Raw genomic sequence first — 14,013 nt, 5'->3', positions numbered from 1 at the left:
CGCTTTCAATTCGATACCGGGCGGTATCGAAAAGCGATTTATTTTGACATTTTATTATTGTATTTAAAATTAATCCGTTTTTAGAAATCGCTATATCTTTAAATTATAATATTTTGAATAGATAAAAGGTATCAGCACTGAAAGAGAATTATATTTTTATGTTAAAGGTTTTTTTTACTACTTAATTCAAATTACACGTATTCGTATTTAAAATATTTCAATTATTGTCATATACAAACAGGAAACTGAGCTTGTTCCGTATACTAGTTAAGGCTTTAGAGCGTTTCTAGGGAAGCTGATTCTTGAATGAATGAAACTCGTTCTGACGGTTCTTTTCTTGATCTAGATTCTATTCTAGATTTAGATCTAGTCCATTGGTTCTTAACATGGCTAGATCGAACCCCTAGTGTTCGATGAGTCAGTCTCAGGGGTTCGGCAGAGGCCAAGACATTAGAGGCGTAGCGACCGATTTCGGCGCCTGGGGCGAAATATCAATTTTGCGCCCCCCCCCCCCATATTTATATATTTATTTACGTTAGCGAAAATAGACCCCACCCTTCGACCACACACACACCATTAATCATTTTTTCCCGTATCACACAAGCTAAGTAGAAAGCCGTCCTTCGAACCAAGTAGCTATTTTCTTAAATTCGACTGTAATGCAGCTCGGAATAAGCTTATTTTATTTTTCTACCCAATTTGGCTCAACCTTAAGGTCGGCGCCCGGGCGGCCGACCCACCCGCCCTCCCCTAGCTACGCCTCTGCAAGACATAGATCTACACCAGACTCATCATACAATTCCCTCTCTTTTCACGATCTTTAGTCAGTGCCGACGATGAAGCTATTAAGAACGGTTCGGTGAATGCGCATGCATGAAATGGTGGAGGTCGATACCTCCAAATTTTTTTAGAACCACTGATCGAGTCTGAGAGCAAAATTCTGTTCCGTCCAAAAAACAAACCAATAATATCCACGTTTATATCAAAGTGGTTTATTTTAAGGATAATCTAATCTGCATGTAGTATGTAGATCTCTAACTATTATATGTTAAGTAGCCTATGTAATTAAATAGATCTATATGTACTAAGTATTTTGTATGTAGACTATTGTTGAGGTTTTAATTATGTTATATTTAAAAAAAGTTACAAACAAGGATTACAAAACAATTTTTTTTTATTATCTTCAAGCCATTTTTTGTCTGGTCTCAAGTATATATTTACCTCTACAAAGGAAATGTAAACAACCATAAAACAAATGATGAGGTTCCACAAAGCTCATGTATCACATACTGCAATACAACACACCTGTGCAGCACAGGATGTCAGGCAAACAGAAGAAAATTCACATTGTTAGTATTAAAACTATCTAAGTAAGCACCTTTTTTCAAAACTGCTAGTCAATAACAGAGGAGTTGGTAAACTTCTTTAACCATAAGAGCTGAGAGAACAACTCAAGCTTTGGAGTTGTAACTGAGACTTGGCAATTTAGAAATCTATCACTTTAAATTTGAGACTTGTTTCACAAGATAAAATTCTGAATTCTTTGAACATAAGAATCAATATGAAGAGAATTTCGTCCTTTTAATTTCCACTATTAGGAGTATAAAATATAAATTGGAGCTTTGCGTAATAACATTTAAATAACCGGTAAAGCAATTTCTTGTATATATTTTATATTCAAGAAACTGGGAACAATATTTTAATTTATTGTAAGTAGTAAAAAATAAAATGTATGACAGTTTTAAAACAATTAGTGTATAGAAAGATTCTCGTAAACAAGGTATCAAAAATCTTGTTTTTCTTTAAATTCTGGCTTGTTTACAAAGGCACTATTCATACCATTGTTTGTATAGCCATAGATGGTGAGCTCTATAGTCAAAGCTGATGGGCTGTACAGCCGTAGCTGGTTGTATTTAACCTGACAAACCTATTTGAAACACATTTTCTACCCTGATCAGAGGAGTTAAAAAAGTAATCAGGACAAGATATAAAAGAAAATACATTTACACTTAATGTGACCCATAAAAAAACAGTTCTAGGATTTTAAAATAATCTGTGTTACAAAATTCTTTTAAAAATGCAACCCCCTTCTTTCATTCCCCCCCCCCCCCCTCCAATTTAGCAAATTGTACTGATAAAAATGTGTGAGGATCAAAAATATTATAACACAATCTGAAAAGGATTACAATTTTTCAAAATCAAGCTACCAAAGCATTAATTCACATTTTTTGTTTTAAAAATAAACAATGAAAAAAATACTATACAAGGCTGGTTACCAAACATTTCAATATTATTATAACCTTTTATTCATAAAGTATAACTATTTATGCACTTATTCATGTATGCAATTAACTGGAATGTCCTCTTTGAATCAGAAAACATATACCATAGTACAACAAAAAACAAAATGGTGTATTAATATTTAAATCATCAATGTGACATTGTTTCACACAAACTAAATACTGGCAGTCCAATACACTACATGCTCTGTAATGTTTGCAGCTTTAAAAATCAGTCATTAAACTGATATTTTTTTCACATCAGTTTTGCTGAGGTTCAATAATGCTCTGATTTTGGCAGCCTGGTTAAATGGTTTTCTATTAAAATCTCATATACACTTCTCACTTGTTTAGTGAGGTAATATTATTGAATAAATATAATAATCAGAATAAAGAAATGATTCCTGTAAGATGAACATAAGGATCATGTGTAACACATTAAGATGTGTGGCTTAAAAATCGTCTGTCTTAAAAATCATTTTTAAATAATAAACAAATTAAAATGCTATATTTAAAGAATGAGTGACACTTCCCTTATATTGAACTTTTTACCCTTTAATGATAAATGGGAGTAACTCTTAAAAACTTCTGTTTGAAGTCGCATTTCCTTGTTTTTTAAGTTGGCGTTCAATACACATGGTGGGTGGATAGTTGGGTAGGCTACTGGCCAAGTATAGGGGTAAGATAAAGCTGGAGCCCATGGCGCCACACTGTGACCCACAGGGTTAAAAAGAGAACTATATGTCAATACATAAGAACAATGTATATGAGAACACATGTCAGAAGAAGTGTTTAATAGAAATCAAGAAATTTGGCTTTGATGAGTTATAGAAAAAAATGGGTTAATTTGTTGCACAAGTCTAGGCAGATGAATATTTAAAAAAAACTAATTTTAAAATGTAGTGTACAATGACATAATCAATGTAAACTTTATTTATTTAACTATCCATAAGACAATCATGTCTCTGTAACAAATGCTTAGTCATAATTTTACTAATATTAGTTTAATTGTAATATCAAATAACAAACATGCGGTAAAATAATTTTCCTTACATTAAAAATGTATGCTTTAGAAGACTAGTACAATTTTCATTTGAAAATTCTAGTTTTAATTTTAAAATTTTATAATCTAATGTGCTGACTAATAATCATACATGTATACTATCATCATCTTGTCTATCTGTTGCGCTACTACTTGACTTTATTAAAACTTGACGCTCTTCACCATCTTCATCCTCATCACTACCAGCATTGTCATCATTAGCACTGCTAATTCTCTCATCTGTTTGGGACGATGTTTTGACATCTGTGTCATCATTTGAACTTTCTCCTTTAATCAACAAAGAAGTTTCTTCAGTATCTTTTGAGGCAGTGCTGGATGCATCTTCTGGCTGATGTTTCAAGGTCACATCCATAACTTCATCATGGTCGTCAATCATCCGAAGACTGTCTTCAATGTCTGTGATGTCGTAAGGGATCTCGCTGGCCTCGTAGCTGTCGTTCAGGTTGGAGGTGATGTCGTGGGATGTATTATCAGGACCGTGGGTCTTTAATTTTTTATTGTTTAGCTGGATCCCATTCGACATTGGAGGAGGGTTCTCACTGCAGTGAAAGAAAATAAGACCTAAGTTTGAAACATTGGTATATTGATTTCTTGGGGCTTTTGAAAATGCTTTTTCATTTTAGATAACTTACAATAAGTAAAAAGAATAAAGTAATATAATTAACTATATATCAAAATAAAAAATGGGCCCATAAACATCTTAAATGGTGTCATTTTAAAATGTAAATAAAATGTATTGTGGTAAGATTTAAATTTTAAAACCATTTAGTTATTTATTTGTCTTCACATATCTGGTTTATTACAAATGTGGCATCCCATGATTTCAGTCTAAGGGAGACTACTAGGAAGAGAGCAAAATTACCTTTTCTTAGCTGCCTCCCTTGCCACCTCCAACAAATGATCAAACTCTGCTTTGCCAAGCTGCTGGACCATCTCATAGAAGAAGCCGTGGCCTTGAGACAACAGGGTGTAGGGCTGGTCAAACTCCACTATCCTACCATTATCTAAAACCTAAAATAGTTTTAAAAAATGAACAAAAATCAATTTCTGACAGATATTAAGACAGTGAATAGTTAACAACAAGGCAAGTGACACAACAAGTCATCAGGGCCAAAAGTAAATTGTTTGAGCACAGTGGCTTAGAGCATATCACACTTTTTAATAAGTTGTCAAGAGAGCCTTTAATGGCCTGCACAATTTAGAGTATAGGTAATTGTGTCATAAATATTAGTATTAGAGTTTAAAGGGTAACAATAAATACCAGGTTTCATAAATTTTTAAGTGTAACTATAAATATTAGGTGTCAAAAGTTTAACAATAAATACCAATTTAAAATTGTTTAAATTGTATCTATAAATATCAGTATCAGAATGTTTAAGTATAATTATTTTTAAAGTGTAAGAAAGTGATGAAAGGGAAAAAAATGAGAGCTGACCATGACTCTGTCAGAATCCATGATGGTGTGTAACCTGTGGGCTATGGTCAGCACAGTGCAGTCTTTAAACTTGGTGCGGATTGTCTGTTGTATCAGCTCATCAGTGCTGAAAATTAATGAAAATAATCATTATATTTTTACAGAAGGATCAGGATCCTCAGAATTTGTGAACATTTTAAAATGTTTTTAAGAGAAAGACGAGGAGCCATTTACTGCAAGAGCATAGAAATAATACAGATATTAGAATTTTTCCTTTCTGAAATTTAAAAAAAAATATAAGCTTACATTGGATCAACATTAGCAGTGGCTTCATCAATTAAAAGAATCCTATTATTCCCAAGAACTGCTCGAGCCAGACAAATTAGCTGGCGTTGGCCGACACTGAAATTAATTCCACCTTCAGAAACTTCTGCTCCAAGGCCATTAGGAAGATCCTTAATATGGTCCTTCAGTTTCACCTAGTCATAATTTAAAATAAATTGAAGTAAATTTCAATTTTATAATAAAAAGACAAAATTTTTACAGAAAAATAATAAAAATGAGGAGTTGCCTCCCTGTTTAACTCTCCCCATAAACTTGAGGACTTACCTCTTCTAAAGCCTTCCACAGTTGGTCATCTTGATGCTGCTGGAAGGGATTCAGATTTTTCCTCAAAGAACCAGTGAACAGAACAGGATCCTAGTAAGAACAAAATTACAAGGAGATTAAATGTATAAAAGAGATTAACGCAGCTACTAAATGATTAAACAAATCTGAAATAGGATGATGGTTGAATTTGAAGAAGGACAGAGATTGAGCTAATGAGCTGTGATTAAGGGGAACAGGGCATTACCCCCCTCCCCGGAGTAATAACCCCTGCCCAGTAGGACATTACCCCCTGGTCATAGCTTAAGGTTCAGCTAGGGTTAGAGCTAGGGTTTGAGTTTGGGCTAGGTCTAGGGTTAGTGTTAAGATCAGGGTTAGGCTTAAATCAATGTCTTGAGTTGGGTTTGTGCTTATTTTAGGATGAATTCTTAGGTTTTTCGTCTGTATTAAGGTTAGGATTAAGGTAATATTTTGTGGATGGGGGGGGGGGGGGGGAGTAATGTCCTGTAACCTTAATTGAGATGATTGTAAATGAGGTATGATTCCACATGAGATTTTAAAAAGTTTGACAGATTTTTACCATAGATATTATGATTGTACCTGAGAAATGACTTATACCGTACAGGGGGAATGTTTGTGATTGTACACAAGGGATGATTGAGATTGTGTTTATATCAAGAGAAAGATTGTGATTGTACCTGAGGGATGATTGAGATTGTGCTCCTGAGGTCGTGCAGGCCAATAGCCTGTATGTCAATGCCATCAATATACAGGCTGCCCTGTGGTTCAACCATGCGGAACAGGGTTGTAATCAAGGAACTTTTACCAGCACCTGTTCTACCCACTATTCCAATCTAGAGGGAAAAATAAATATTTCACCAAGTTCAAATATCATGTATCAAATTTAATAATCAATATCAAAACTGAATTAGTTTAGTTAAGTTACATTTTTTTCGAGTTTATCAAGGGAAATTTAAAAATCATATTTCCTTAAACTGTACACTCTTCAAGCAGGTTATGATTATTAAGTTTAAACTGTTTTTGACTGGGGACTTTAAAAATGTTTGATATTCTTTAGGAAAAATATATACAGGCTATGTACAGACAACTTAAGATAGTCATATAACAAAAAAAAAAGTTAAAAAAAATATTTGACAACAGATAAAGTTGGACAACAGGTAAAAATGATTTGAGAAAAGATAAAAATGGACAACAGTTAAAAATTATCTGACAACAGATAAAAATAGGTAAAAATGATTTGACAACAGATAAAGATGGACAACGGGTAAAAATGATTTGACAACAGATAAAAATGGACAACAGGTAATGTTTGCAATGACAAGAGCTACCTTTTCGCGCCCATGAATGGTGAATGTCAAATCTTTCAAGACCAGAGGACCACCAGGAGAGTACTGTAGGCTGACATTGTTGCTGGTGATGGTTCCGCTGGCTGGCCAGGAGGGCGGAGGTTTCTTGTCAGGTGCTGAATCAAGCTCTGCCTCTTGGGGCAGTCTGGAATATTCCAGCACTCGCTCCACTGAAATCATCTGAAAAAAGGTTAATAGTAATACTATAGCCTAAGAACTAAATCAACTCACAGGTGTTTTCATGATAAAAAATAATAAAACAGACTTGAGAACTATGTGTACAGTGAAGACGAGTTTTTGTTTCTAAAGACTCAGGACTAAGGTGCAGCAAAGTGTCCAGTCTACTCAGTGCAGTAGAGTGTCCGGTCTACTCACGACACCATGCCTTCCCCCCTCTCCCTCAGCTAAGTGTTACTGAGCAGATACTAAGCATATGACTAGAGTTTGAACACAAATCCATACGTAACCATATGTTGTACTGGATAAATTAATATATAAGCTAATTAAAACCTGAAGAAAACAAAAAACCAAACTGACTTGATTTTCCACTTCAGCACTTTGCCTGACTCCCCACTGAAACATGCCCATCAATGTCATTGTGTAAGTTATAGACAACCCAACCAAACCAGCGTTCATGGCTAAGTTGAGGAGAAAAAAACATTCATTAAAGAAAACAATTCTGTAACAAATAGCGAAATTGAAAAAAATATTCATTTTTTAAAAAAAAGTAGTGAGAAATTCAATTTGTTAATTAATGACATTAATGTACATAGTTTTAGAGAATGAAATTTTGTGAAATAGCTTACAGAAGGACTTCCTTTCCGCAGCCAATTAAAAAAATTATTACTATTTGTGCTCAAGGACTTACTTTCCGCAGCCAAAACTGAACAGATGGTAACAGCAGAAACAAACATGGCACACAACCAATCCAGACGCACAGCTAACCAGCGACTGGTTGCTAAAAATAGAAACCAGGCTTCCGAGTGCTTATCCTGGTAAGCATCAAACTCCTCCATAAATTTCTCCTCCATTTTCATGGACCTGATGGTGTGGAGCCCTTGAAGTGTGGCACTGAGGTAGGAGAACACAGGGCTGCGGGCTGGAATAGATACACGGCAAATGTTTATTCAGATACTCACTTTTTGGCTCATTAGCTTTCATGGCATAGAATTTTCTTATCAGGTGAAATAAATGTCTGTCAAACTTTTATTAAGTTGAATCAAAATTCTCTATAACATTTTGTATTTAGTTGAATAAAATACTGTAGGCTTATATTTTATTTGGTAGAAAGTTGGTAAGTTTTGGAAATCATAAACAAATCTGGCGACTATAGGCTTTTATTTTATTCAGTAGAAAGTTGGTATGTTTTGGTAATCATAAAAAATCTGGCCATTTTTAAAAATTCTGTTCCTCAGACTATGAAGTTGCCAGATTTTTAAGTTGATAAAGATAACATCTGAACATACTTGTGCCCTCTAATCGTTTTATACTTCTGGAAGTCTGCAGGTAATACTTCCTGACTATGACGAATAAAATGGCCAGGGGGACTGTGGGTATGAACACATAGGGGTTAACAATGCCAGCAACCAGCACAATTCCTAGAATCAGCAAGGCACACTGGGTAAAATAAAAATATTACTAATTAGTCATGAATCAATATATGTTAAAAAATTACAAAGTCAAAACATAAAAAAGCAATATATAGCGATTCATTAAAAGCAACAAAGAATGTTGATTACAATCTAGTAGAGTACTGCACAAATACAATTTGGTTGGAAACTTACTTGAATGAAGTCAAAAAAAGTCACAGGTAGAAGATCATCCATGTGACCTATATCTTTTGAAAACCTGTTCAAGATTCGACCTGACCAAATAATAATAAAATCACATAAAACACATTCAAATATCTTATTGTCAAAAAGAACACTTATATCTGAGAAATGTATTTTAATCACCATTCAGTAGTAATTCATAATGTTAAATTAATAATGAGTTTAGTATAAAAACATTAAGTAGATCTAGGATCAATACGTGGAATATTGACTGATTATATGGCCTAGTTAGGGTGCATTATTAATATAGAGACTTCTTCTAAAAGTTTCAGTGTAGGGGAGATAACAGATCGCGATTATAAAAGTAGTTATTAATAATATTGGCAAATACTTGTCAAATGAGCAAACTATTTTTGTTTACAATTCTTACCAACTGGATTGGTGTCAAAAAAAGAAATTGGTGATCGCAGAATTCTTGTAAACATCATGTTATGAAGCTTCTGAGATGCGTCCACAGCTATCTTGAAGAATAGCAGTGCTCTGGCGAGCCCAAACAAAAACACAGCCAGAATGATGCCAGTGAAGACGTAGATGTTGAAGTGGCTGTCCACGTAGGGGATGGTGATGTTGCTACTGATGCTGCTGTTGTTGATGTCTGTGATGTTGAATTCATCCATGAAGCGGCGCTGTTTTTCAATAGCAGCATATTTTGTTTCTTCTTGGTTTGACCTACGCAACATATAAACAACATCTTCAACAAGTTGTATGGAAATATTCTAGAATAAACTTTTTTTATGGGATACATCAATTTGATGTATAAGAGAAATATGTTAAATAATTAAATTAATAATAAAAATCTCACTATTAAATTAAAAACCTAATATAAGAAAAATTAAAAAGTGATTTTTAAAAAAAAAAATTTTAAAGGTAGAAATTGTTGAGGAATATATATTTACAATACTGAGTAGGCCTACTTTGTTGACATGAGATGTAAAGTCTAGTTTAATCAGCATAAAGTCATGCATAAATACAATGCTAGCAAATACCATGACACATTACATGTGTTCCAGAATATCATACAACCATCAGTAAACTTAAAATAAGCTCAACAACAGGGTTTAACAAGAAAAAATCTGAACTAGACAGTGATCAGAGGGTTTAAAGTGAGCATACCAATTAGATGTTCCCCCTGAGGGTTAAAAATGAGCTCAGCTAGACAACCACCAGTTGGTTAAACAAATTCATCATCAGAGGGTTAAACAAGAACACAGACAGTAAGCTGGAGGGGGGGGGGGGGTCGGGCTTAAACCAAAGAACTTATAGACAGTAAGCGGAGAGTTAAACCAAAGAATTTATTATATTTTTTAGGACAACCACCAGAGGGTTAAACCAAAGAATTCATAAGACAACTACCAGAGAGGTTAAACCAAAGAATTCATAAGACAACCACCAGAGAGGTTAAACAAAAGAACTTTTAGACAACCAGCATAGAGTTAATCAAGGAACTTATTAGACAGCCCCCAAAGGGTTAAAAAAAAAGCTGACCATCTAGAGAGCCACCAGTCACTGCCAATATAGAAGACCTGTGCTGCTATGTTGATGAGGACCAGGACTGTAAACTTGAAGATGCCAGCCCCAGCCTTGAAGTAATCCACATACACCCTGAGGCCAACAGTTCCAGATGCCCTCTCTTCTGTCTCTGGCAGCTGAACTGGTTCAGGCTGGAACAAAGTGACATTACTCTTCATGTGATCAAAACATGGAACTCTTCAGGTGGTGAAAACATGTAACTCTCAGGTTTTAAAAATCACAAAAATATTTATTATAGAGAACAAAAATATTTTTTTCCCCCCAATATAAAAGTTCTGATAATAATTTTAATCAAATGATTTCAGACTTAATACAAAGGTAGAAGTAGAGTTCATCTGTTTCTTTAGTTCATCAAAAGAAAGTGTACTGTGGTCAGCACTATGCACAGCTGTATTTTTTTACTTTCTCTGATTGGTTCAACAACCATCAAAGCTGTGTGAGCTCAGACTTGTGCCTCAAACTCCAGACTTTAAGGTAATCAACATGTGTTCTACCACTGAACCACACCATTCGCAAGGTGCCTGGACCAAACCATTGCCAAGATGCCTGAACCACACCATGCCCAAAATGCATGAAAGAAACATTTAAATGAGTTGAGCAGGCAAGATGTGTACTCACCTCGTATGCTTCCACAGTGCTGTGTAAAGACAGGTGTGACCCAAACTCAGAAATTTCTGACGCCACTGGCAGCGCCTCAATGACGGAGCCAGTCGTGGGGGAAGATGGTTCCTCATCTTCTGGTCTCTTCAAAAGTTCTGAGAAATCTACACCCGACCTTGACAACTCATCGTAAGAACCTTGGCTGTTGATTTTACCCTGAAAATAATATTCAAATTTGTTGTGAATTGATGTGATATTTATTCTTTTTTGTCATTCTGATTTACTTGGTTATACTTTGAAAATCTGTATGTGGCATAAATGCAAAAAACTCATTTGTATGCCAGTTTGCGATTTGATAACAAGTGTATACTTATTAATTCTACATTTTCTTTTATCATGATAGTAGTTGCAGCACATTTTAGTAAAATTAAACCAAATGCAAACAACAATAGGTCCATATATAAAAAAACTAAAAAAAAACAACAAACCTCTTTAAGAATATATATGGTATCAGCAACAGGCAAAAATTGCACTTGATGTGTAACAAGAATTTTTGGCTTTTTCTTTAAATAACCTATAATACACCTGCAAATAAAGAATATTCAACCGGTCTAGGTGGAGAAAATGACAAAAATTCTAATATCAAAGTCTGTAAAGAAATATTACTTCCAAATTAAAGTGAATTAAATTTCAAGCTGTACTTTTGTTCCTTACTTTTCAAAAATGTGTCTCCCAACAGCAGTATCCACAGCACTAAGTGGGTCATCCAGTAAATAAATATCCGCATCCATGTACAAGGCTCTGGCTAGTGATATTCGTGCCCTCTGACCCCCACTCAGACTTACTCCCCTGTCACCAATGAGAGTGGCGTCCCCTTGAGGCATTATTTCAAAATCCTGAGGAAAGAACAAAAAAAATTGTTCACCTTTTAAAATACAGTTTTTAAAAAGTTTAAATTTTTCTTTTTAGGTAATGCCAAGCACATGCTACATTTTTAACATAAACTACAGAAATTTTAAAATACTATAATGTAAAAAATAAATAGTTTGTATAGTAAGTAGGTACTTCTCTTTTCAGATTTAATATATGAACTTTAATTAGAGTTCATAAATTTCTTGACCACATCATATAAAAAGATGGTGTGGTCAGTACAATGCCCAGCCACCTTTACTATCCCTAAAATGAGTCCGGCACCCATCAGAGCTGGGTGGACTCAGGGAGACTCTACAAACAAGTGCCAGACAGAGATACAAACTTGAGACCTTCTGGTTAGTAGTCAAGTGCTTTACCACTCAACCACACCGTCCTTATTGTGCTTGTTCATAATTCGATTTCTTGAGCTGTTTAATTTATCGTAACCAATCTAGACTATCAAATGCTTGAATGTGAACCTAGTTTTTCCTTTTCTTTTCACCACTCAGCTTGCCTTGCCATCTTCAGTGTTACTTTCTGGTAAAATATATAAAAACCCAGATGAAGGAAGAAACTTACCCTTTTCAATGCTGAAACTTTAACAATACGGTCGTACTTGGCCTTGTCATAGACGCCACCAAAGACGATGTTCTGGCGGACACTGCCGGAGAAGATCCAGGGTTGCTGGGACACATAGGCCACCTTCCCTGAGACTTTGATGGTCCCTGACAGTGCTGGAAGCTCTCCCAGGATGGTCATAAGCAGGGAGGACTAAAAAAGATGATATAACAAAAAAAAATAATTTTTAACAAAGTTTTTTTATTCTTAGTATTCTTCATATAATGAAAGCTCTTAACATCCATTTTTTATGGTTCTTAAGAGGAAAGCTAAGATACAGATTTTTTTTTTAAATAGCCAGTATCATTTCATTAATTTAAAACATACTCTTTGCTACCACTTACTTTTCCAGATCCAACAGGGCCAATAACTGCAACAAGTTTTCTTGGCTCAACATCCAAAGTTACATTTTCAAGAGTTTTGTTTTCTGAATGATTACTCTACAAGTAAAAAAATAACATTAATAAAAACCATAACATTAATTAACACAGATTTTTTTTTTTCAAACATTAAAGCCAAATAACTAAATCATTTTTAATTGATAAAATAAAATGGAATTTAATTATTGTCATAAAACTAGTTTGTATGAGTTACCCCATCCCATCTGGCAGAAACATCTTTCAACTGTACGTAGCATTTCTCATCATCTTGTTTCAAGTCTGTTTGCTCCACATTAGAGGAATGCTCTAGTTCCTCAAGCAGCAAAAATTTCTGTTCACAAGATGAAAAATTAACATATTGGTAAAATTGAAAAAAAAATGTAACTCATTCTTAAAATTGAAAAACATTAACTGAAACAAACTTTAAAAAAAAAGTTTGATGATCACCGTAGCTAATTACTGCTAATTACTGTGTGTAAGCCAGTGGTTCTCAATGGGTACTTAATGGTGCTGTCATATAAGACAGAGGTTCTCAATGGGTACCTAAAGGAGCTGTCATGTAAGACAGTGGTTCTCAATGGGTACCTAGTGGTGCTGTCAAATAAGACAGATGTTCTCAATGGGTACCTAAAGGAGCTATCATGTACGACAGTGGTTATCAATGGGTACCTAAAGGAGCTGTCATGTAAGACAGTGGTTCTCAATGGGTACCTAGTGGTGCTGTCAAATAAGACAGATGTTCTCAATGGGTACCTAAAGGAGTTGTCATGTAAGACAGTGGTTCTCAATGGGTACCTAGTGGTGCTGTCAAATAAGACAGATGTTCTCAATGGGTACCTAGTGGTGCTGTCATATAAGACAGAGGTTCTCAATGGGTACCTAGTGGTGCTGTCAAATAAGACAGATGTTCTCAATGGGTACCTAATGGTGCTGTCATGTTAGACAGTGCTTCTCAATGGGTACCTAAAGTTGCTGTCATGTAAGACAGTGCTTCTCAATGGGTACCTAAGGGGCTGTCATGTAAGACAGTCATTCTCAATGGGTACCTAAGGAGCTGTCATATAAGACAGTGGGTAAACTAGCTGTCTTATTGTCATATAATACATTGGCATTTATTTTGAGCCACCTCCTTTCAAACCAGGTAAAGGATTTATTGGGTAAAAGACTAGAAGCTAACCCTATTTCAATCCATTTATTCTATAGAAGAAAAATCTCTTTTGGCTTGTGAGTCAAGAAAAGTGCTTAAAAATTGGCTGTGAGTAGCACTTAGCTCACACAAATTGTGTGATAACATTTAAAAGATCAAACAGAATGTAAATCAAAACTTGAAAACTAAATGATAACAATCTTAAAAAGAAAAATGTTATGTGAACACAATTTTTTAAAAACCTGTCTTTTATGAAAAGTTGAAC

General features: G+C 34.7%; 1 protein-coding gene across 9 annotated transcripts in view; it reads right to left on the bottom strand.

The window, feature by feature from the left end:
* Positions 1–1,156: 1,156 nt before the first annotated feature.
* LOC131941571 (ATP-binding cassette sub-family C member 4) overlaps positions 1,157–14,013 on the bottom strand; it is a 66,810-nt gene continuing 53,953 nt past the window's right edge. For all 9 annotated transcript variants that reach the window (XM_059300873.1, XM_059300875.1, XM_059300874.1 and 6 more), the window contains exons 10-28: positions 12,816–12,932; positions 12,566–12,661; positions 12,183–12,374; positions 11,406–11,587; positions 11,180–11,276; positions 10,710–10,907; positions 10,047–10,222; positions 8,932–9,230; positions 8,514–8,593; positions 8,196–8,346; positions 7,598–7,828; positions 7,267–7,367; positions 6,712–6,909; positions 6,061–6,216; positions 5,366–5,455; positions 5,063–5,235; positions 4,778–4,883; positions 4,205–4,353; positions 1,157–3,881 (exon numbers count right to left, since the gene is read on the bottom strand). In XM_059300873.1, the coding sequence (XP_059156856.1) occupies positions 3,428–3,881; positions 4,205–4,353; positions 4,778–4,883; positions 5,063–5,235; positions 5,366–5,455; positions 6,061–6,216; positions 6,712–6,909; positions 7,267–7,367; positions 7,598–7,828; positions 8,196–8,346; positions 8,514–8,593; positions 8,932–9,230; positions 10,047–10,222; positions 10,710–10,907; positions 11,180–11,276; positions 11,406–11,587; positions 12,183–12,374; positions 12,566–12,661; positions 12,816–12,932 (3,246 nt within the window). In that variant the 3' untranslated portion in view covers positions 1,157–3,427. The remainder of the gene's footprint in view (positions 3,882–4,204; positions 4,354–4,777; positions 4,884–5,062; positions 5,236–5,365; positions 5,456–6,060; positions 6,217–6,711; positions 6,910–7,266; positions 7,368–7,597; positions 7,829–8,195; positions 8,347–8,513; positions 8,594–8,931; positions 9,231–10,046; positions 10,223–10,709; positions 10,908–11,179; positions 11,277–11,405; positions 11,588–12,182; positions 12,375–12,565; positions 12,662–12,815; positions 12,933–14,013) is intronic.

This window comes from Physella acuta, unplaced genomic scaffold, assembly GCF_028476545.2.
Source record: "Physella acuta isolate Inbredline_101_S28 unplaced genomic scaffold, ASM2847654v3 ptg000366l, whole genome shotgun sequence".
NCBI lineage: Eukaryota > Metazoa > Mollusca > Gastropoda > Physidae > Physella > Physella acuta.
This window is presented reverse-complemented; position numbering and strand designations above follow the sequence as displayed.